Source organism: Phaenicophaeus curvirostris, chromosome 12 (assembly GCF_032191515.1).
Source record: "Phaenicophaeus curvirostris isolate KB17595 chromosome 12, BPBGC_Pcur_1.0, whole genome shotgun sequence".
NCBI lineage: Eukaryota > Metazoa > Chordata > Aves > Cuculiformes > Cuculidae > Phaenicophaeus > Phaenicophaeus curvirostris.
The window spans coordinates 2752797-2774574 of record NC_091403.1 but is presented as its reverse complement, the minus strand read 5'-3'; the positions used below and the strand labels follow the sequence as shown (position 1 = coordinate 2774574).

Here is a 21778-nt window from a genome sequence, read left to right as displayed (position 1 = left end):
CTATTAAATATGAAAGCACAATCTAGTCTTGTGTGCTTTTTCTTTTTTATTATTTTAAATGAGAAAGGTAAATATTAACATCACAAAAGCACATCACATAGGATCAACTACTGTAAACTTAGAATGAACAATGTTATAATCAAATCACAGTGACAGTTGAGATTAGATCATGTGTTACTTATTATATTGGCTTAGCTCACAAGTTTATGAAGTCATAAAGTTAGTACAGTGTGCAATCGAAGTGTGTGCCTGACAAAGAAAAGAATTGCTATTTGTTAATTTTGCATCAGGTGTTTGAAAGAGGAGGTGCTTCTTTCTGGTAAAGGAACAGAGCACTTGGCAATCTGGGAGCTGCCAGCACCACGGTTTACTGAACAAAGGCTATTGCCTGGAAGAGAGGATAAAGCCTATTAACCTAGTCGTAAAGGAACTACAGAGATGTAAGCAGGCCCTTTGCAGTTATTTTTTCTTCAACGCTTCCTCCTGAAAATGTAATTGCAGTTGCAGAGCTGTTGTTTACCCTCCTCCGTTTTTCTTGCCTTTATCCATATGAGCACAATGCTTGCCAAGGGTCTTGCAACAAGGTTAGTTTCTGGGCCAGCCTTAGGACTCACAACAGTAGGTCAATATGCCTGCTTTATTTTAAACAACAGGATTATGAGCTGGGGACTGCTTTTCAGCTAATTATGGAGTTCCACTACAAACCAGTACTGTCTGATCTTCTGCACAGTCTGGCAATTTGGACACAATCTGTGTGACCAATGCTGAAGAAGAAAATTTCAGAAAGGAACCATGTGTCTTTTTTCAGGTTAAGTACTGAAAGTTGTACAACCAGAAACATTCTTATTTTATAATTTTATTTCATCTGAGAACATATAATAACTTACTTGCCAAATGTAATTTTTAGGGTAATTCATCTGTGTCCACCAAAGCTTTCCTATTTCAGGGTAATCTGAACACTTATTTTCTTTCATTAAAAAAAACAAATGTAAAATGTTGGAAGAGTATCTTTCTAAGTTGCCATCTCATTTCTTTACAGTATATAAATGGGTTGTATTTTGGAGTCTGACCTATTTTTAGATCCTAGTCTAACATCGTATGGTTATGTATTCTTGACATTTCTTAAATAGTCAGTAAAAAAAAGTGGTTTTGAAAATGCTTTGTAATTCACATTTTTATACAGCTTACTAGCATTAACTATGAAAGAAAAAATTAGGAAAAAACTTATTTTTCCAATCACAGCCTGAAAATCTCATTTATGATTGAGCTGACTGATGTCATTATTAATTAGAATATGCTTTTATCCTTTCCTGACTACACCATTTCCCAGAAATATTGTACGCGGTGCTTCTGCACACAGTTTAACTCCCTAGTAAACATACCCATCTGCTCAGTGTTTTCCTTTCTGCATAACTTTTACCTCAGTGGCAAAAGCAGCTGACTGAGGGTATTAGGCAAGAAATACATCTGTTCCTGCAGATTGTCTTGTTATAATGAAATCGGAAATCAGGTGATGTTAGTTCTATCAGATGACACCTATGCTGACATGCCAGCTAGAGTTCAAGGATCTGGGTGACAGGAAGCTTCAATGCCTACTACCTTAAGAACCTAAGTGCAACGAACATTTTTGCTTCTTTCTGGAGATCTCTAGCTTGGAGAGTGTTTCAATTTAAAATGGCTTTTCTCAGAATTTTATATTCTTGAGGTAGATAAAATTTGATGTGGTTCTGAGCCAAATTGTTGTGTTGCGGTTATGATTCCACTGATTTTAAATATTTTTTTTTGTACTCAAGAGAAGTAGTGTCATGTTCAGATTTGACTGTTTTAATGGTGGAGGTATATATAGAGTGTTCATATGAAGCTTAGGATAGCAGGAGGATCCTTCTAAACTCTGCTACAGACTGGAGGTGGGTTCCCTTTCACACTGTGACAAGTTTTAGAAGTAGGATGCTAGCTCATCAAAACTATATATACTCACTGGCTCTGTACTTTGTACATAAAAATCTAAAGCTCCCTGTTTTACCCCTGGAAATTTTGTGATAGCAATTGTCAGTTTGGTATTATATAAAGGTGAATGAGTTTAGTAAGGCAGCATGGGCAGGCAGGCTAAAAGATGTTCTGGAGGTTACTATTTAGAAGTTTCAGCTGAATCAAAAAACATTTAGTTTGGTATTTAAAATTATTTTTAAACTGAGATTAAGGCAGAGAAATGTTTGAATGTGTGCGCTTTTTGATCCAGCAGTGGAATTCAGAAGGATCCCTGTGCCCATGCTGTTAAGCCATTTATGTGATGAGGATTTAGTATAATGTGTAAGGTAACAGGGCTCTTGATGTGTGTCCATACTTCAGGATTGCTACTCTGAATCATTTAAATGCATAAACCAAGAGCTTTGTCATTTAAATTTGACTTGCCCACACTCCTGCAGCCCAGCATGAGAGTGCTTAACTCATTTATGTGTTTAATATTTAACAGACTGCTGCTTTGTTATAGTAACAACAGGAAAAAAGTACATATGGATCACTGCTGTCAAAAATAAGGACATAGAAGCACGGTAAGCAGAGGCTCTTAATTTCTTTCTGATATGCCAAGTATAACCTTTCACCTAGAAAACCCAATCACCTGTAAAAGGTAGTTGCTATGCTATTATTTTTATTAGGTATTATTAAATAGCTTTTACTTCCTTCTGATAAGGGACAGAATACATATACATACAACAACTTAAAATACAATTTGTATCCATAAACTTCAGCCTTTAAAAGTCACATTTGCTGACTGTTCAGAGGGTTAATGTTTCATGAGAAAAGCATGCTTATGAAATGAGGCTAAATCTATAAATAACTTGATTGCAGAATGCTGGTGTTTCAGGTTGTGGAATATGCTGAAAATCAAGGTTTTATGTTTCCCAATATTTTCTGCAAATGGTTAACAAATTATGTAGTCTTGGCCAGATTGCCTTTACTGCTCCCTAAACAGGATGCAAGAGGATGTGGGGGCAAGCCCTTTTTTACCTAAGAGATTGGGAAGACTAGAACAGAGCTAGAACTGCCAAAAAAATCAGCCTGTGTTGGATGTTACCAAAGGACTTGATTCTTTGAAGGTTCTTTCTCTGTTTCTTTTTATGGAAACTGCTTTATTCATATGTAATGAAGGACAAGGAGAAGGAATTGGTACTGGTTTGTAGCAGAGTTGTAATAAATAAGAAGCCACTCCGCTGAGAAGGAACAAGGTAGGGAACAGAGAAATAGAGGTGGCTTCCCTGGGTTTTCTCTGGCCAGGGTGACATAGTTTGATGCTGAAGGCACATAATAAATTGGGAACATGACAGCTGGCTTTGACCCACAACAGGGGACTGACTCCAGCTGTTAATGGAGGGGAGCAGAGGCTGCTGTGTGCATTAATTTTTGGGACCACTGAGACAGAGCTCAGGGAGATGCTGTCATTTGGCATACTCTTTCTCATAACAGCCACTGGGATCAGTAATGAGCACCCAGGTTAGTGCTCGTATATTTGATAAATAGATCCTGCACCAATCTGCCTAGACTACATTGTCATCTAATCCTTCCTGAATGATAAAGTAGCCATTACTGGTATTGGCCATACCATCCAGCTTTGGCTTATCTGCAAATTTCATAAGCACCCAGGTTGTTCTCAAACTTCAGCTCTCCCTACTATTAGATATCAAGCACAGAGGACATCAATAGTAGTCCATGAAGAACACTGTTATTATGCAAAACTTCAATTTGTATAATGAATTCTCTTTCCACCTTCATAATTTTTCTTTGAAACAAACCTGTTGAAACTTCCCCTTTATCTACTTTATAGTCATATGTGTTAATGTCCTCTTTATTCTAATACAATGACTTTAAAATTATTTAAATATTTCAGAAGTATAATCAAACTTTAAATAATATTTACAAAACAATGATTTGCCACTGGGTACTGTATCAAATGCACTGCTTATGTTTACTGAGATCAGGTCTACTAAATTCTTCGTTACTAAAAAAACTGAAGTGAAACTTCCTTTAGAGTTTGGTCTGTATTTACACTGCCCACAGTCTCCTCTGTACATTGTTGCCTACTTCTCCAGTCCATGTCCTCTGTTTACATGATGTCAGTTCTTGGAAGATTTAACAATTGTAGTTCAGCTGATGGTTCTTGTACAGTGAAACGCTTCCCATGCTGACCCCGAAGCAAGGAAACAGTGTTCTTGCTTCAGTCACATTGTGTTGGCACGTGTCTTGGTGACATTGCAGCCACAGATCCCTGGGTGAGGTTATCAAACAGTCTGAGAGGTGAAGGCAGTCTTAACAACATGTGCAACTATTTGAGAAACTCCACAAGCTTTTGGGGAGCAAAAGACAAAACAAAGCTTGTTTATCTGGCACATGCCCTGTCAGTGCTAATCAGATAGACTCTTTTGGTTTAAAAATTTCATGCAGAAATGCAGATTCTAATTAATAAATCTCTTAGAAAAAGTGCAGTAGATAAAGGAAATTATTCTTCAAAGTCCCCTGAAAACCACCTGTCATAGTCAGATTGTCCATAGAGCTTTCCTCATTTGCGGATACAGCATTATTTACTACCATGTGGTATCTTCACTATGCTGTCCTTGTTTTTTATGAGCACGTGAAAGCTATGAAAAGCTGTGGGTCTATACTTATAACAAAAATACATGCCTTAAACATATAGTTACTTCTGGCACTGTAACAGTCAAAAATTGTAGCAAGGGAAATTCTTGATAGCTAAAAGGAACACCCCCCCCCCCCTAATCAGAGTGCATAAGGAACAGGTTGCTCAGAGAGGCCTGTGACATAACCAGTTTTGGAGATTTTCAAAACTTGTCCAAAAGGGGCTCTTGGCAACCTGATCTAACTCATCACAAAGTCCTCTCATCTCTGGAGGCATTGCAATGAGAGTTGGGGCCACATTATCTGGCTGATTTCCCAACTGCTAATAGGCATACACTCTGTTTAGTGAGGTACAGTGGATAAAATTTGCCATCTGTTCACTTGCCAACAGTCAGATGGTAGGAACTGGAGATTTTGTAATATTAATGCAGTAAAATAGGAGAAGAAAGCTTGGTTATTGAGCTATCAATCCATGTACCCACCTCAGATTAGCATTAGAATTACCGTGACTATTATTATTTATGCATGCAAGATTGTGTAACAGGCAACACTAAACAAGCATTTGTTGTTTCAATGTGTATTTCTATTCATAAAACTGAAGCTTTAACCGATAGTTTCAATGCAGATTTCCTGGCTTTTTTTAGGCTTCATTTTTCATAAAGGCTTCCCTAAGAGGTCTGAGCAAATCTTGCCACATAAATAACAAAACCACAAAGTTAAGAGTTATGATGTTGTATTTATGTATTATTTTTAGTAAATTATTATGTGGCGATGGAATTAATAAATCGTCTTATTTAATGAAACGCTACAACAGTACACAAGGAGCCTCTATACATCAGCTAGAACATGTTGTTTTTGATGACTTTCAGCTGAGTGAAACTACTAATTCCATTCATATTTATCAAACCAGTCATGTCTATTCAATGTTGGTATTTAGAGGGGCAGAATGCATGGGTTTTTCCCTGAGGCAAACGAACATTATCTGTGTATTCAACAAATGGTAAGTAAATACCCAAAATTTCTGTTTGTCCTGTATCTGTTCTTCTAGATAGAGAACTTGCACGTCATGTAACAGCGCATGAGGCTTTTTGAGGGCTGTTTCTCCTCCTTCCCCATTTTAGACTGTTTACCTTTTTCACTGTGAACACACAAGGAATGGTACCTACAACAGACAGAGCTGTGTTAATGTAATTTTTAAGTGGCATCCTATCTGTGAGGGAGACTCAGGAAGACTAACAAGGGGTTGTTTGGCAATAGAGGGGCAAAAATATATCTCTTTATTTTCAAGTAATATGTCAGTACTTAAAGTAACCACACATATGGTTGACAAAATATCTATTAAAACTGCCACCTTCATGTTTTTTCCACTCTTAATTTGTTTCATTTTTAAAAATCAATGTAGTTTGTACTGAAACAGGATATAAGACACAGGTGGGGCTTGTTTGGGTTCTTTTCTAGGTGAAATCACAGTTCTTCAGGAGCAATTTTCTGATCCACTAGGTCATATATTTATGTTTGTTAGGAAAGCATGTTTGTAAAGAGCAGTAGAAATTTCATTTACTCAAATATATGCTATAACAAGATGATCTAAAAATTTAAATTCTATACAAAACACTTTAGTCAATTAGGAAATAATTTAACTACAGACAAGGCATTTCTTATGTTTTTCAACACCTTCTGTAGTTGTGATTAACTTGTCTTTGTTTTCTGCTGCATAGAAATTGTTATGACAGTTACAAAAAATGAAGTAGAAGATTGATGAAACATCCTGCCTATATTGGATAGTTGTTATAGAGAACATTTAAAGCCATTGATTTGCACAATTGTTATTGCATTCACATACGCTAAGAACAGGGGCTGCCATTGATTAGCCAGTATTTTTGCTCAAACCTTAGTTGTTCAGCTGTAGTTTGTATATACAAAAGCACAGTACGCTCAAGTCCTTTTAAACCTCATTTAAAAAGATTGCGAATGAAAGTTTGTTACCTTTCAGAATGGCAGCAGGAGCTCATTTCACAATTTCCCGTCATGTTTTCTTGTGTTGTCTCTTCCCTCTAACAGGAATGGCTTTGAACAGTCAATGCTGCACAAAAGAAGTAAACAAATGAATAAAATATAAACTTCCATTTTCTACATTTTCTATAGTTTACCTAATTAACAATTGCTCTTCCCCTAAATAGGAAATTAAATGGGAGTTCAGTAACGTTTGACTAAAACACTTTCCTCAACTTTCCCTTTACACTGTTTCTGGTTTTGTAGCATCTTGCATTAAGTTCCACAATATGTTTGTATGCTCTTTAAAGCAGTACTAGCCTCATCCTGTTAACAGTCTGATGTTCTCCATGTGGTCTTCATGTATTTCCATATAGTTTTGATTTCACACACTGTTTGAGAGTTTGGGCTTTTAGGATGAATTTTCTTCCAAAAGCTCCTTGATTTCACAGAATATTTGAGAGTTTGGGCTTTTATGATGATTTTTTTTTCCTAAAAGCTCCCTGATTTCACAGACTGTTTGGGAGTTCAATCTTTTAGGATGATTTTTTTCCCCTAAAACCTCCTTGATTTCACAGCGTATTTGACAGTTTGGGCTTTTAGGATTTTTTTTTCCCCTAAAACCTCCTTGATTACACAGACTATTTGAGAGTTTGTGCTTTTACGATGATTTTTTTCCCTAAAAGCTCCTCGATTTCACACAGTATTTGGGAGCTTGACCTTTTAGGATGATTTTTTTCCCTAAAACCTCCTTGATTTCACAGCATATTTGACAGTTTGGGCTTTTAGGATTTTTTTTTCCCCGAACCTCCTTGATTACACAGACTATTTGAGAGTTTGGGCTTTTAGGATGAATTTTCTTCCAAAAGCTCCCTGATTTCACAGACTGTTTGGGAGTTCAACCTTTTAGGATGATTTTTTTCCCCTAAAACCTCCTTGATTTCACAGCGTATTTGACAGTTTGGGCTTTTAGGATTTTTTTTTCCCCTAAAACCTCCTTGATTACTATTTGAGACTATTTGAGAGTTTGGGCTTTTATGATGATTTTTTTTCCCGAAAAGCTCCTCGATTTCACAGAGTATTTGGGCGCTTGACCTTTTAGGATGACTTTTTTCCCTAAAACCTCCTTGATTTCACCGTGTATTTAACAGTTTGGGCTTTTAGGATTTTTTTTCCCTAAAACCTCCTTGATTACAGAGACTATTTGAGAGTTTGGGCTTTTAGGATGACTTTTTTCCCTGAAACCACCTTCATTTCACAGAGTACTTGGGAGTTCGGGCTTACAGGATGACCTATGTCCCTGAAACCTCCTTGATCTCACAGCTTATTCACGAGTTCAGCCTTTCAGGATGATTTTTTCCCCTAAAACCTCCTTGATTACACAGACTATTTGAGAGTTTGGGCTTTTAGGATGATGTTTTCCCTAAAAGCTCCTCGATTTCACAAAGTATTTGGGAGCCTGACCTTTTAGGATGATTTTTTCCCTAAAACCTCCTTGATTTCACAGCGTATTTGAGAGTTTGGTCTTTTAGGATGACTTTTTTCCCTGAAACCACCTTGATTTCACAGAGTACTTGAGAGTTCGGGCTTACAGGATGACCTATGTCCCTGAAACCTCCTTGATCTCACACCTTATTTAAGAGTTCGGCTTTTCAGGATGGTTTTTTTCCCCTAAAACCTCCTTGATTACACAGACTATTTGAGAGTTTGGGCTTTTATGATGATTTTTTCCCTAAAAGCTCCTCGATTTCACAGAGTATTTGGGAGCTTGACCTTTTAGGATTATTTTTTTCCCTAAAAGCTCCTTGATTTCAGAGAATTTGGGAGTTTGACCTTTTAGGATGACTTTTTTCCCTAAAACCACCTTGATTTCACTGAGTACTTGAGAGTTTGGGCTTACAGGATGATGTTTGTCCCTGAAACCTCTTTGATCTCGCAGCTTATTCAGGAGTTCGGCCCTTCAGGATGATTTTTTCCCTAAAAGCTCCTCGATTCCACAGACTATTCGAGAGTCGGCGCTTTTAGGACGACTTTTTTTCCCGAAAACCTCCTCGATCTCACATACAATTGGTCCGTAGCGTTCGTGAGGCAGCGAGCGACTCCCAAGGCGCCACACGGCTGGCGCTGCGTCCCCTGACGAGCTGGATGAGGGGAGAGGGAGGCGGGGGCGCGGCCCTGCATAAACCGCCCCTGGCCGCACGGGGGCGCCTCCCGCCAACGCCGCCTCCCGCCCTTCCGCCGCCCCGCCCCGCCCCGGTCAGGTGACTGCGGGCACGCGCCCCGCGCCGGCGCCGCCCCCGCCCCCGCGATGGTGCTGGAGTCGGTGGTGGCCGAGCTGCTGAACCGCTTCTTGGGCGACTACGTGGAGAACCTGAACAAGTCCCAGCTCAAGCTGGGCATATGGGGGGGTAAGGACAGCCCCGCGTCCTCCCGGAGCGGGGTGCGCGGCGGCGGGACCGGCCCCTCCTCTCCCTTCCTCAGGGAGGGCGCTTCGTGCTCAGCCCCCTTCCCTCTGCCCCTGCCTGCACCGACACGGGGCGGGGGAGAGGGGTGAGGGGGCACGAGGAGCCCGGGGACCCCTGCTTAGGGGGCAGAGGGATCGTGGTGTCCCCCTGCTTAGGGGGCAGAGGGATCGTGGTGTCCCCCTGCTTAGGGGCAGAGGGATCGTGGTGTCACCCTGCTTAGGGGGCGGAGGGATCGTGGTGTCCCCCTGCTTATGGGGCAGAAGGATTGTGGTGTCCCCCAGGGCTGAGGCGCAGGAGCCATTTTCTCTCTCTTCTCTGTTTGAGAACGTGATTTGGGGTCTGGCTGCAGCGCAGAGCGTGGTGTGGGTGATCCTGGGGGCCCTGGGAGCAGAGCAGGTCTTAGGTTGCAGCATCTTTCACAGAATTACAGGATGGTTTGTCTTGGAAGGGGCCTTAAATCATCCAGTTCTAACCCCTGCAGGGGCTGCTCAGGGCCACGTCCAGTCTGGCCTCAAACACCTCCAAGGCAGGGACATCCACAACTTCCCTGGGCAACCTGGGCCTCACCACCCTCAGAGTGAAAAATTTCTTCTAAATGTCTAATCTAAATCTTGCCCCCTCCAATTTAAAGCTGTAAATCGTGTGTATGAAACATAGATGACCGTGCAATAATGTGGAGTAGCTTATCCTGGAGAATGCATTCAACATTTCAGTCTGTGACCCTGCAGGCATGTGAAAACCACTTGAAGTGCTGTCTAGAGAGGGCTGGCTCCTTTAGAGGCCTTTTATGCATGAGGGATGAGACTATTCTCGTCATCCCGATTTTGCTTTTGCCATGATAGTAATTTTTTTAACACTTATTAATGTCTCCATTAGAAATGGAATATAGCTCTAAGGAATCTGGTTTTGAAGTACGAAGAGATATATTATTTGTGCTTTCTGCTGGTATTACTCTGTCTGCCAGTGTTCCCTTTGGATATCCTATTATGTTGCCTGTGTCAGGAAAAGTGAATGTGTTTGGGGAAAATAGGCATCTGTGTTTGTGATTAATGATTTTTCTATTACGTAAAACCATCAAAACCAAGATAAAATTTACCTGGTCTACCCTGCCTTGGTAGAATGGTGACTATCATTCAGAGCAAAGTGAAAAGAAAGATTTCCTCTTAATTGTACGTCTCCTCCACCGTGACATTTGGTCTGAATAATCAGTGTTTAATAACTGTTTCAATTTAGACATTTATTGTGCTATTCTGTAACTGGAGTGAGGTTTTCAGATTGGGACTTGGGAGAGTTGTAGTTGTGTTCCTTGTTCCAACTTCCGTAATAGTTGAAGTCACTTGTTCTGTACTTCTCTTTCTTCTGTATAGGTAATGTGGCACTTGACAATTTACAGATAAAGGAGAATGCATTAGTAAGTATTGTAATGATTTTAAAATCGTTTTTATGGGCCTAAAGATGAAGTCATAGCATAAAATATTACTTACTGTAGTCTCACATTATGCAGTATGCCACCTTTCCTGGTTATTGGAAGTAAGTCCTGGGTTAAGTGCTTCTAGTTCTGCTTTACGTTGCTCAAACAGAAAAAGAAAAGAAGCTGTGATATACAAGGTAAGTGTACTCCTTCAGAAGAGACTGAGAAGTTAGCAGGAGGATTTTGAAGCAAGTTTCTCAGTGTTTCATGCGTATACACATGTGAAACTTTTCCTGGTATTTGAGCCTTGAAATGGTAAAACTTTAAATAAGCTGTTGGTGTATTTCTGTTACCATTTTGGTCATCCAGTGCAACTTAAAGGGCTTATTTCTGGTATGACTGCTGCTGTATCATCATACTTGTGTGAAGTCATAGAGATTTTCCTTGTATGTTCATGCAGTAGACATTTATATGTTTCTGAAAAATTTGCTAGATCTAATGGGTTTGTGCAGGCCTACCATTTTTCTTTTTTTTCCTGGCTTTGGTTGAGTAAGTGCATTTTCAGTGCCTGACTCTTGCAAACTGATTGTCCTAATCTACATCCGAAGAAGGACAGTAGTTTTTTCCTCAGGTGTTGGTGTGGGGATGAAAGGAGAAAAAGTTTATCCTTCTATGTTACTTGATGGGTTTGAAGCTGATGTTCGTGACTTTCTGTGTAAATTGATGGTTATTAAAACTGCCACACATTAAATGTGTACTCTCTGAAAGTAAATATGGTTGTTCAAATGCTCCATTCCTACCTTTTAAAATTGGAATGACAGAGTGAAGGAAAACTAGGAAATAACTTGCATAAAGTACCTATGTTCTTGTCTGAAGAAAACGTTGGCTTTATGCTCTTTAGTTGAGCTAATGAACACCTGTACTACTCAGAGAATCTTACTGCCGTCTTTAGTGTCAGACTTCACCAAAGAGAACTATTGTACTTCAGTGAATTGAAAGCCCGTTGGATCTTTGTATGGCTTAATCATTAGTTTCTCTTCATTGTTCTGAAGTTTTCTAAAATAGAAAATAACCTGCCCATTTCATCCATTCCTGCTAACTTTGTTGTACTTTAAAACTCTTGATACAATTATCTCTGTAATTTGGCATCTAAAAAAGGAAGGAAGAAAGTGTTATCTACTTTGCCCATGCTGTCATCATAGGAAGGAAAGTCAGGGTTGATTATAATTCTAGCAGTTCTGACTTAGAAAAATACGGTTGTATGTGTGACTGATCAGAGCTGAAAGAGAGCAAGACAAATTCAGGAACTGAAAACAGGGGATGTTTCTGGCTGGTCTACAATTGCAATATGTTAGGTTTCTATGCAGAAGTAATTAAAGGAAGGTCAATACTGAACGCCATTTTTAGAGATGTAGCCTGCGCCTTGAAAAATAAGGATTATGAAAAGAACTTCTTGGTACTGTTACTGAGACTTTTTATATGTTTGTAAATAGTAAAGATTTATCAAAAAGAAAAACCAATGTGTCATATCAATAAAAATGTCAAATTAAATTCTTGTATTTAGGTAAAATCTACTTTTTAGTAACCTTTGGAGTGAGGTGTTATACTTGTAGGAGAGAACTGCCAGAAATGTGTAAATTCTTTGTTTGAAGGCTTTCTACAAGCCTAACCATATTTATGAATTCCTGAGTTGACATGAATATTGCTGAATAATTAAACCTCTCTTGTATGGAGAGCTGTTTCTGTTCTGGAACTCCAGTTCTGGGAAAATAGTTTTAACAGAAGTGAAGATAATTTTGCTGTATAAGCCAGCTTAGCTTTAAGCTACATGAGTCGGTGTAATGCTTCATTTTTTTTCTTTATAGAGTGAACTGGATGTACCTTTTAGAATAAGAGTTGGTCAGATAGGTAAGTTTATGTTTCAAAGTAAGTATTGAAATGGAAATTTTAGTACAGGCCAGTCTCTGAATTTCTTTTGTCAGGCTTAAGTGATCTCTGATGTTACTCACTGTTCAAACTAGCACAGAAGTCTAATGTGTCTGTCCTGGGTAAGTCGTAAAATGTTATCTGGCAAGACCTGTTTGTGTAACTTTACAGGCTGGTATGAAAAACATGTCTGAAGTTCTTCCCAGATGCATGGATAATGAAGGAAGCTGTTTAACATAGGCAGAATGTGTTTGGCTCTTTAAAGGACAGATTAGGAATATGAAGAATTTAAGTAACATTTCTGAAGCTGGCAAACATGCCAAAGGTTTAGGAATTCTTAGGTATTTGTTGTTTTAAATTGCTTCCCTTAATGGTCAGCTTGGCTTTTTCACATGAAACATTTGTTGGAGATGAATGTTTGTTGTATTTCTTCTTCTGATTCCCTGGCAAAATCACGTTCAGCCCACTGAATTGAACTCTAGTCAGGATCTCGGGTTTTGATTTGAGTGTTTCTGACTCAGACTGCGTCTTCTTGCTTAGATGTATGGCTTATTTTCTTTATATCTATTGTATCACTTGAAAGGCTTTATAAAATGTTTAGGGCCATATGGTTTCTCCTCACCTTCTGAGAATACAGGGCTAAGGCTTTTTGATGCCTGAGGTGTCACTTGGACTAAGCACAAAGTAGACTTTTATTTTGATGTAATTGTATCTGCTTTGTTTAGATAAACTTACTCTGAAGATTCCTTGGAAGAACCTCTATGGCGAGGCAGTTGTTGCAACTCTAGAAGGCTTGTATCTTCTGATAGTTCCTGGAGCCAGTACGTAAACTCTTCAACAACACAGTTAAATAATGGGAGAGAAAAGTATCTAAGGGTACCCTGTAACTGAGTATTTAATAGTAATTCAAGTAAGCTGCCATTTTCAGTCTGTTCCCTCAGGGAGGTTTCTAGACAAATGCTGGCAAGTTAGCAGAAGAGTGGCAGAAAATGGTACCTTTTGCTTTTATAGAAATCTTTGGTTGTATCCATACCAAATTGAAGTCAACAGCCACGTTTCCTGTCAAGTGTGCTTATCCTGAATCTGCTTTTCTGGCATGGTTTAGATCTTTTGGCTGTGGGGTGATATAGTTCATCTGCTTCTAACTGACAGCCATTGGAAGCAGTAATTCCATTAGAATTGTGTTTAGGGAGAGGCAAGAGAATTAGAGAACTTCATTGGTTTGCTCTGACATCAGAACCTCTCGTGTATTAAGAAAACTTGCAAGTTTCTAGAGCGTCAAGCGTAAGTGTAGTACGACTTGGAAGCATTCATTGTGTTGCACAGACCACATTTAAGGACCTGAATTTCCATGGTAAGGTGGTTCTGTGCAGTAATGCTTAGACGTTGGCATGACCCTTTTGTGTCTTACTAGGTAAAAACAACCATTTCAGAGTCTGGATGCAGCTTTCAGCAATTAAACCTGGAATAGCCTTTATCTCAAACAAAGTGTTTTGCAATATAATGTTGAATATTGTGTGTGTTGCTTGATTATGCATTTGTATAACTTGAAATTTAGGATTATATCTGTCCCAACTTGGCTTACAGGCATTAAATATGACGCAGAGAAGGAAGAAAAATACTTGCAGGACAATAAACAAAAGGAACTGGCAAGAATTGAGGAAGCCTTGCAGAAAGCGGCAGAAAAAGGTACTGAGTTAATAATACAAGTGTCCACTGGAATTTGAGGACTTAGACTGTGCTATGGAAGAAAAGTCCTATTTTGTGATTGACTTAAATTTTGTGTTTTCAAGTGTCTAGCTAATCTTACTACAGTGCTTTGACAAGCCTTTTGCCTCTAAAGCTTGAAAGGCATGCTGTTTGTTTCATGTTATTTATTTGCCATTCGTTTATCCAGTCAGCTTCCATTTGAAATGGGAATTTGATACCTAGTGTGTCTTTCTTTTTCTTTTCTTTTCTTCCTTAAAGTTCTAGGGGAACAGGATCAAAGATAGAAACTGCATTGCATGAGGCTTATGTTTTCTTGCTTTAGAACTTCAGTAATGGATGTTTAATAGGGAGTTTTAGAGGTGCATGTGATAGGCTGCTCTTTGCTGAAAGGAAACTTTAAGGAGAGTGATAAGGTTTGTATTTTTACTTCAACAGCAATGCTTTTATTTCATTTTCTGCTGTCTTTTTATGACGTATTGCTCTTTGACTGGTTTGAGAAACGAGATTGTCTTGAGCGGGAAGTAATATGTGACACGAGAGAGCAATTGAAGAACATGGCAAACTACCTTTTGATCTAAGTCATTAAAAATTTTAAATTTTGTTATAGATCGAAATAGTTGATCACTTCAATCCGGTTAGCCTGATATGTGTTTGGCTGGTTTTTACATATCTTGAACAAAATTATGGCATAAATAGGCTGTTTTGGGCAGAAACCAGGCTCAGAACCACTGGCAGGTAACTATACATGGTAGAGGAAAAAGTAATAACTGGAGTTTTCGTCTGAAGTGAGATATATTTGTTGGGCAGGATAATGGTTCTTAAGATGCATCTCTTAGATAGCTGTAATACTGCAAGTCATTGCCTTAAACAAAATGATGTTCAGAACTTAGATAGTTTGATTATAATCTTTTTGCTTATTGACTTTTTCAGTTACAGCACTCTACCGTCTTTTTCCTGTTTTGCTAGTTTGAGATGTACATTTGGATAGTTTTAAACTGTAGTTATCCTTTCAGTCATTATGGTCCTTATGGTGCCCTTGCAACTTGACATAGTCTGTGATTCTGTGATCATATCTCAGTGGTGGCTATTTGTATTTCTGATGTTGTACTAGAGTGTTGTATTCAGGAAGACTTGTGTAGCTCTTGCAGGAGCACATCTCTTGCTTTTGCTAGGTACAGAAGTCTTAAGGCCCAAATTGCATCGACATATATGCACCATGTACTTATAAGAAATACATCTCTTTCTACAGGCTTTTAAGAGAACACAGTAGCTGGTGAAAGTCTGTGAAATATCTTGAATGGAAAGTTATCAGAATTCATGAATTCTCAGCTCTGTTTGCTTTTCTGATAAGTACTGAGCTTATCTTAGTGATTAGCATCTTGATTCAGTACTTGGGTTTATTTAGAGTCTCTTAACATAAATAGTACTGGAGATATTTTCCTTTAGACTTTTTGTTGAAATATTGAGCAAAATGGTCACATCACTGTGCGGTTAGTGTAGTGCGATGGGGAACCGATAACAAGCTCTGCTGGCACAAACTGACAAAACATAACTTTGTTTTCTAAGCTCTTAAAATCTACCAGTATCAGAACTCAAATATGGAGACCAAAGCTTGCAGCTGTTGTCTTTTGCTGGATATAAACAAAATGAAAATTTCATAATTCACCTATGTAGGTAATCTTTGAAACGAGATATTCTGAAGTGACTCTGACTGACAGATATCGTATGATACTGATGTATCATACAAGTTTTATAAACTCGGCATTAAATCTGGAGCTGATTTCCTTCTTTTAAACAAAATGTATTTTTTTGGTTATTTGCTGCCATGTGGACCAAGGCACTCATTCACAAGATTCCTTGTATGGGTTGGAGAGTCTGATTTACAAGGACGCCAAGCCTGGTGGGTATGGATGATTACATTTTGCGCATGCATGATGGATGTGCAGCTTACATTTTTAAAAACAACCACCTCTCAAGCAGCCAAACATATAAATGAGAAAATAATAATTGTTTGCTAAGCATACACATATTGATGGTTCTAGGAATAAGATTTTGATGAGCATGTGTTCAAGTGGAAGCTGGCAGTGGCTAGTCCTGTCGTAAATGCTGACAACAGTCTACTGTAATTTTAAAACATGATGTTTAGGTGTTTTAAGAATAGAGCATAAGTAACTTTACTTAAAGTGTCTGTGCTGAAAGGTCAGGCTGTCTTGGATCTGTGGACAGGCAGAATGAACCATAGCAGATGGAAGACATTTAGCATGCTTTTCCATGATTCTGTTTGTTTGGGTTGCTCTCAAGATAAACAACGATATTGAACCAGATATCCAGAAATTTATCGTTAACCAAAATTACTTAGTGGGCTTATATCTAAGAGCAGGTTTAGAATGAGCTTAAAACCACACGTTTGGGTACTCCGTAATAATGGATGTGAGTAATTAAGAGGAGAACCATATGGCCTTGATTTTGTCATACACAAGTGTGAAAGCCTGAGAACTACTGATTCAGTAGTAGGTGGAGGAAGCTGTCTTTTTAAAATATCATTTATATAGGATTACTTGTACTGTTAAAAGAAGCTTTTTTTCCAAAAGAAAATGTTATTTCTATATGGCATAGTTTTTTTGTTTTGTTACTTGTAGACTGATCACCTTACCTGTTAGACAAGTTGAAATCTTAGTAGGCACTTTGCCCTCCTTTGTTTGAACAGGCGTGCAAATCACATAAAGATAAAGTTGCTCCCTACGGTTAAAACACTGTTGTACTTGCTTACTTCCTTCTTGTTTTAGTGAGATACACCCTTCTGGTACTACCATCTCTTAAAGTTAAGCCCAGGCAGCCCTGTTACTAAGTTTCCCTTTGTACAGACAGAGAAGGGAAAAACCCAATGCAACTCACCAAACTGGCTTTCTTTAACAATGTAGAGCAATATGAGCATTAGTTTAATTCATGAAGTGGTTGTGATTGTGTGGGTCACAATTTGTGCATAGATAATAGAATTTAATTTCATAAAAGCTTTTAAAGAGTCTTTTTTTTTGTTGTTTTAATGCCTTTTTTTTTTGCAGTTACCGGTATCATCCTTTCAGATCACTTGCATACCATAAGCATGAGAAGCCTATTGAAAAGTGCACTTTGGCTTTCCACGTACAGCTTAAGTATGTTAACTGGGAAGTTATGCCCTTGTATTATTGTGGAAGCCTCTTATGAATTCAAACTTCCATGTGTTTTTTCTCCACATGTATATTATTAACTGTTCAATTATGACAGTTATGACAATTATGCCTTTGCTGGAGGTCATTAAATAAAAAGCAGACACTTGAATTGCAGAAAACCTTTTCACCAGGGCTTCTAGTTAAGCAGTTGTGGCTCTGTTTTAGTTTTTTTTGTCCATAAGTGATCTGGAATTCTATTATGCAATGCCCTCATGAAGTGGTCTGTGTTTGTAGTTGCTGAGAAAAATATATTCCCTGAAAATGAATAAAGGTATACAAAATTATGGAAAGTTATGCTCTGTGCTATAGAAAGTAGCTGATTGTTTACTTAACAGATCTGGAATTCTTTAAAAGCTTTTAATGGTACCTTACTATGGCATTCTGCTTTAACACAAGCTAAACTTTCTGCCATCTTCTCTTATGCTTTCTTACGTTTCTGCTTTACTAACTTGAATTTTATCATTTTCCCAAAAAATTGCTTGCACTGAAAAAGGACGTAAGCGTAAAAAGTATAAAAAGCATTTTAAGAGACCCTTTAAAAGTCATGATCGCTCGAAAGGTGGGTAAAAGTTATGGCTTTTAACTTTTTAAAATATTTTGTTTTCCATTTGGATGAGCTTTTCTTAGTCTTGGATATACGTCCGCTTTGAATACATGTACCTTTTTTTCTGCTGTTTGAAAGAGAGGATGTAAATTGGATGTAAAACCCACGTGATTGTATTGTTATTTATTTAATCTTGGAGGAAGCTGCAACACAGACTTGTAATTGGAGTAAAAGCTTTGTGGGGACCCTAGGTAAGCTTTGTAAGGCGTCAAACTTTTATTGCTGCTGGTAGCTGTATCTGAAGGTCTTGAAGGTTTGATAAGCACTTCTGCCCTTTTCTTTATCAGTATTGTGTTCGTTTCTGTTAACAGGGTGTGGGAGTTGTGAAGAAATGCTTAATACAAGGAAATATGAGTAGCGTGTAGAAGTGCTATAATGTTTTGGTTTCTTCTAATTTTTTTACCTGCAATCAAATGCAGTCTTGACTAAAATGGTGTCATATTATGTTCAAAGTAAAGTCGTTTCTCTTTAAATGGTATCTCCTGAACCTCTCTTAGGTGTTAAAAAAAAGAAACAAGTATTTTTATAGAAGGGTACACAGAGTTATAGGTATATGGTGTTCATACAGCATTGCGTATTTCAAAAGTTACAAACAGCTGAAGTCTAGAAGTCAAACCAAGAGCGCAGTCCTACACTCTATTGCACATCAACTCAGTTAAGACCTGTAGTTCTTATTTTTCTGCACTTATGTAGCCGTAACATAATATATAACCTAAATAAGTGAAAACTTGAATGTTAGGTATTTATTTCAAAGTAAACCTTAAATTTATGTTAGAATAGCTGTTTGTGTTGTTAAACTCAAGACACAACTACTCCACTGCATGATGACTTTTAAAAATTTCTTATTTTAGACAAACCAAAGGAGGAGAAGAAAGATACTTTCTTAGAAAAGCTTGCGACTCAAGTGATAAAAAATGTGCAAGTCAAAATCACAGGCATTCATGTTAAATACGAAGATGATGTAAGTAACTGGAGCATATTCTCTTCATTTTAAATTGGACTCCATGCAGTCGTGATTTTCTAGTCCATAGAGAGAAACTGTTATCTGCTGCATTGAAAAAGTTGATCACTAAATGTGAATGGTGGATATTTATTATATGTTAACGTTGTGGAGCTGATGTACAGAATTTTTAAGTGTCCTGGGTAAAATCCAGAATGGCAGAAACTGGTGGGGTTGCAGATGAGTCTTAAGGCACATCGTCGAAAACTATTAGTAAATGAGAATGTTTGTGTGAACCAAACTGGTATTACTCTAGTCTGCTTCCAGCTTCCTTTAGGAAAGCGATAAAGCAGTTTGTCATGAGATAATTATATGTAAAAGAAAAGCCTTGTATATAGAATGTTTCCCAAATAAATAAATAGCTGGTTTTTGGGTTTTTTTTCTGTTTTTGTAGGTCACAGATCCACAGTGTCCGATTTCCTTGGGAATGACTTTAAGCGAGCTTAGTTTACTGGTAATGTGTGTGTGCATTCATGTTCTTATGTTTTTTATTTACTTGTCTTTGGATTAGCAGAAAGGAAAAGTGATGTATTGATGTATAATGGAAGTATGCATACAGCTGGAAGTGAAGACAGTCTTTTATTCATGCAAATAGCGCTTGAATTTTGTGGAAGCAGAGGGGAATATGATTGAGGAGCATCACACCGAGACTAGTGATTTATTCTCATGATCCCAGTGATCTTTAAAACTGAATATGTTTACTTTCATGGGAGTGTTTATTTCAGACCTAATAATTAAGTTAGGGCAAACATTGCATTATGATCATAAAGAATGTGGTATTTTGCCAGGCCTTTTGAGAAATGAGGAGAGAAAATTTCAGTTAACCACTGTTTTCATTAGATACTAATAAATCTATGTGTAGGATAAGGAGTTGAAAATCAAAATAAACTGACAGATTCCATTGAGGATTTTGATTCGTGCGTGTGTGGTCTAGAGAAACCAGCTTCTGTAATCGGGTGACACCATAATGATGCATTCATTCAGTACAGGATAAAACTACAAATGTGTTCGACAAGATGCACAGAGTGACTTTTATCACTTTGCACTTATAGACAACAAATGAGAACTGGACACCTTCTATTCTGAATGAAGCTGCAAAAATAATATACAAGGTAATGTAGTTTTATTTTTCTACAGAAATGAAAAGAGCAACTGAGCTTGGAGAGAAAAACGTACAGGGTTCTAAATAAAAACTGGGAAAACAGTTCACTTTGCAAATTCTCCTGATTTTCTTAATTTTGCCATGTACTTACACAGAAGTGGAACACAAATAATTGGCTTTATATGAGGTATAACTTTCAACTCCACGGTTTAAATAATTTCCCTTAAATGCAAACACCGCTCCCCTCATCAAACGCATTATATGGCAAGTCTGTATGGTAACTACAGTTCAAGTAGGTTGTCAAGTTGCTGTTTCCTACTCTAGTCTGTGTGCCTACCGTAACTGGGATTCTGGTAGCTAAGCAGCCTCTGTTCTTCCTGTCCTCCAACCCCGTGCTGAAGAGAGGAAGCAGAGATATAAGAAATTATAGGAATGATGTAAGAAATGTTCAGCAGTCCTGGCTGCTTTATTTAGCCAAGTGTTTGCTCCATGCACCTTTGCTCCTGCAATCTGGAGTTGTATTTAACAGATGTGCATGAACTTGTGCGCTTTAAGAATGTGCTTTTTAGCAATTCAGTTTTCGTTTCAAAAATGGTATTACAAGATGAAATACATACTACTGCTAATAGTGGATTTGCCATCTAGTCTGGTTTCATTTGTTTTCTGTTTTCACAAGTGGAAAGCTAAGTGCATATGTTGGGTTGAATACTACTGTGCATGGAATCTGCTGAACGTTTTCTTTTCTGTGCAGCTTTTGCGCCTGGACAGTCTAAGTGCTTATTGGAACGTACACAGCAAAATGTATTATCATGGCTCCCGGGAACAAATACTGGTAATGTATAAGAAAAAGCATCATACAGTACCATTTTATAGCTGTTGTAATATTCAAAACTACACCATACTAATTTCTACCCCTCTCCTCATCCCTGTGGTCAACTGTGTTGTGATACCAGAGTCGTATATTAATTAATTGCATCACTGATAGCTAGAATTTTTTTTGTGAACTTTGTGCATTATCAACCCTTATAGGTTTTAGAAATGGTCAGAAACTGCATCTGTAAAATCATATTCTATTGGCATATTCATCTTGACTTTGTGGCTTAGTAGTGTGTACTAAATAAGTAAACTTAAGAAGGATTTATGCAAACAAGTCACTTTGCTTGAAATAGCAGACATGTAAGTATTGTTGCCTGTTTGTCTGAATCTCATTTCATTTTACGGTGGAGAAGATCAGGTGTGCAGTGTACGCTGTCTGTGTCTGCCTTCTGTGTCAGTTGTGAGTGCTCTTTGTGCAGAAATGGTACATTGTCGAACCGCTGTGTTTATAAAGGTTATACAAGTGTTCTGTGTGTCCTTGTACAATACTACTTGTTTCTTATTTTTCTGCTCATCTTCTACAGATACCTTTTTTTCTTTTGTTCTCTCCTTATCAGGTCAAGTGTATATTTTGTTAAGCTTGGTGCTGGTATGGAAGGTTGAATCAGAAATGTGAAGTGTTTAAAACCAGCCTGTAATTTAATGTTGTTTGAGTCTTGTTATGTGGAACTTGAAACCTAAGTCCTTTCATTTTTGTTCTGTTTCCCCTTGTAGGGCCCTGTTTAGATGCTGTTATGAAAATGTTGATTACTCTTCCTGTCTACAGTCTGTTGCTTTTTTCTTTCAAGAGCCAAATTCCGCAGAGCACCTCCACTTTTTTAGTTGTGCGGAAATGCTTACCTATTTTTAATAGC

The 21778-nt window shown here is 38.0% G+C and overlaps 1 protein-coding gene and 1 long non-coding RNA gene across 5 annotated transcripts in view; both read left to right on the top strand.

Annotated features, from left to right (window-relative positions):
• Nucleotides 1-446: 446 nt before the first annotated feature.
• Nucleotides 447-6717, top strand: LOC138725546 (uncharacterized). Of its 2 annotated transcripts, none has more exons than XR_011338263.1 (4): nt 447-1705; nt 2474-2552; nt 5567-5629; nt 6691-6717. It is a non-coding gene; the product is annotated as an uncharacterized lncRNA (long non-coding RNA). The 2 variants fall into 2 exon arrangements; XR_011338262.1 differs by having other exon boundaries at nt 447-1907.
• Nucleotides 6718-8923: 2206 nt separating this feature from the next.
• The window catches only part of VPS13C (vacuolar protein sorting 13 homolog C), a 72067-nt gene continuing 59212 nt past the window's right edge, over nt 8924-21778 (top strand). For 2 of the 3 annotated variants that reach the window (XM_069867055.1, XM_069867054.1), the window contains exons 1-9: nt 8924-9029; nt 10454-10497; nt 12363-12405; nt 13149-13244; nt 14011-14112; nt 18798-18907; nt 19341-19400; nt 19999-20058; nt 20800-20880. In XM_069867055.1, the coding sequence (XP_069723156.1) occupies nt 8930-9029; nt 10454-10497; nt 12363-12405; nt 13149-13244; nt 14011-14112; nt 18798-18907; nt 19341-19400; nt 19999-20058; nt 20800-20880 (696 nt within the window). In that variant the 5' untranslated portion in view covers nt 8924-8929. Of the gene's footprint in view, nt 9030-10453; nt 10498-12362; nt 12406-13148; nt 13245-14010; nt 14113-15970; nt 16034-17835; nt 17902-18797; nt 18908-19340; nt 19401-19998; nt 20059-20799; nt 20881-21778 lie in introns of all 3 variants that reach the window. The other variant, XM_069867053.1, reaches the window with a different exon arrangement.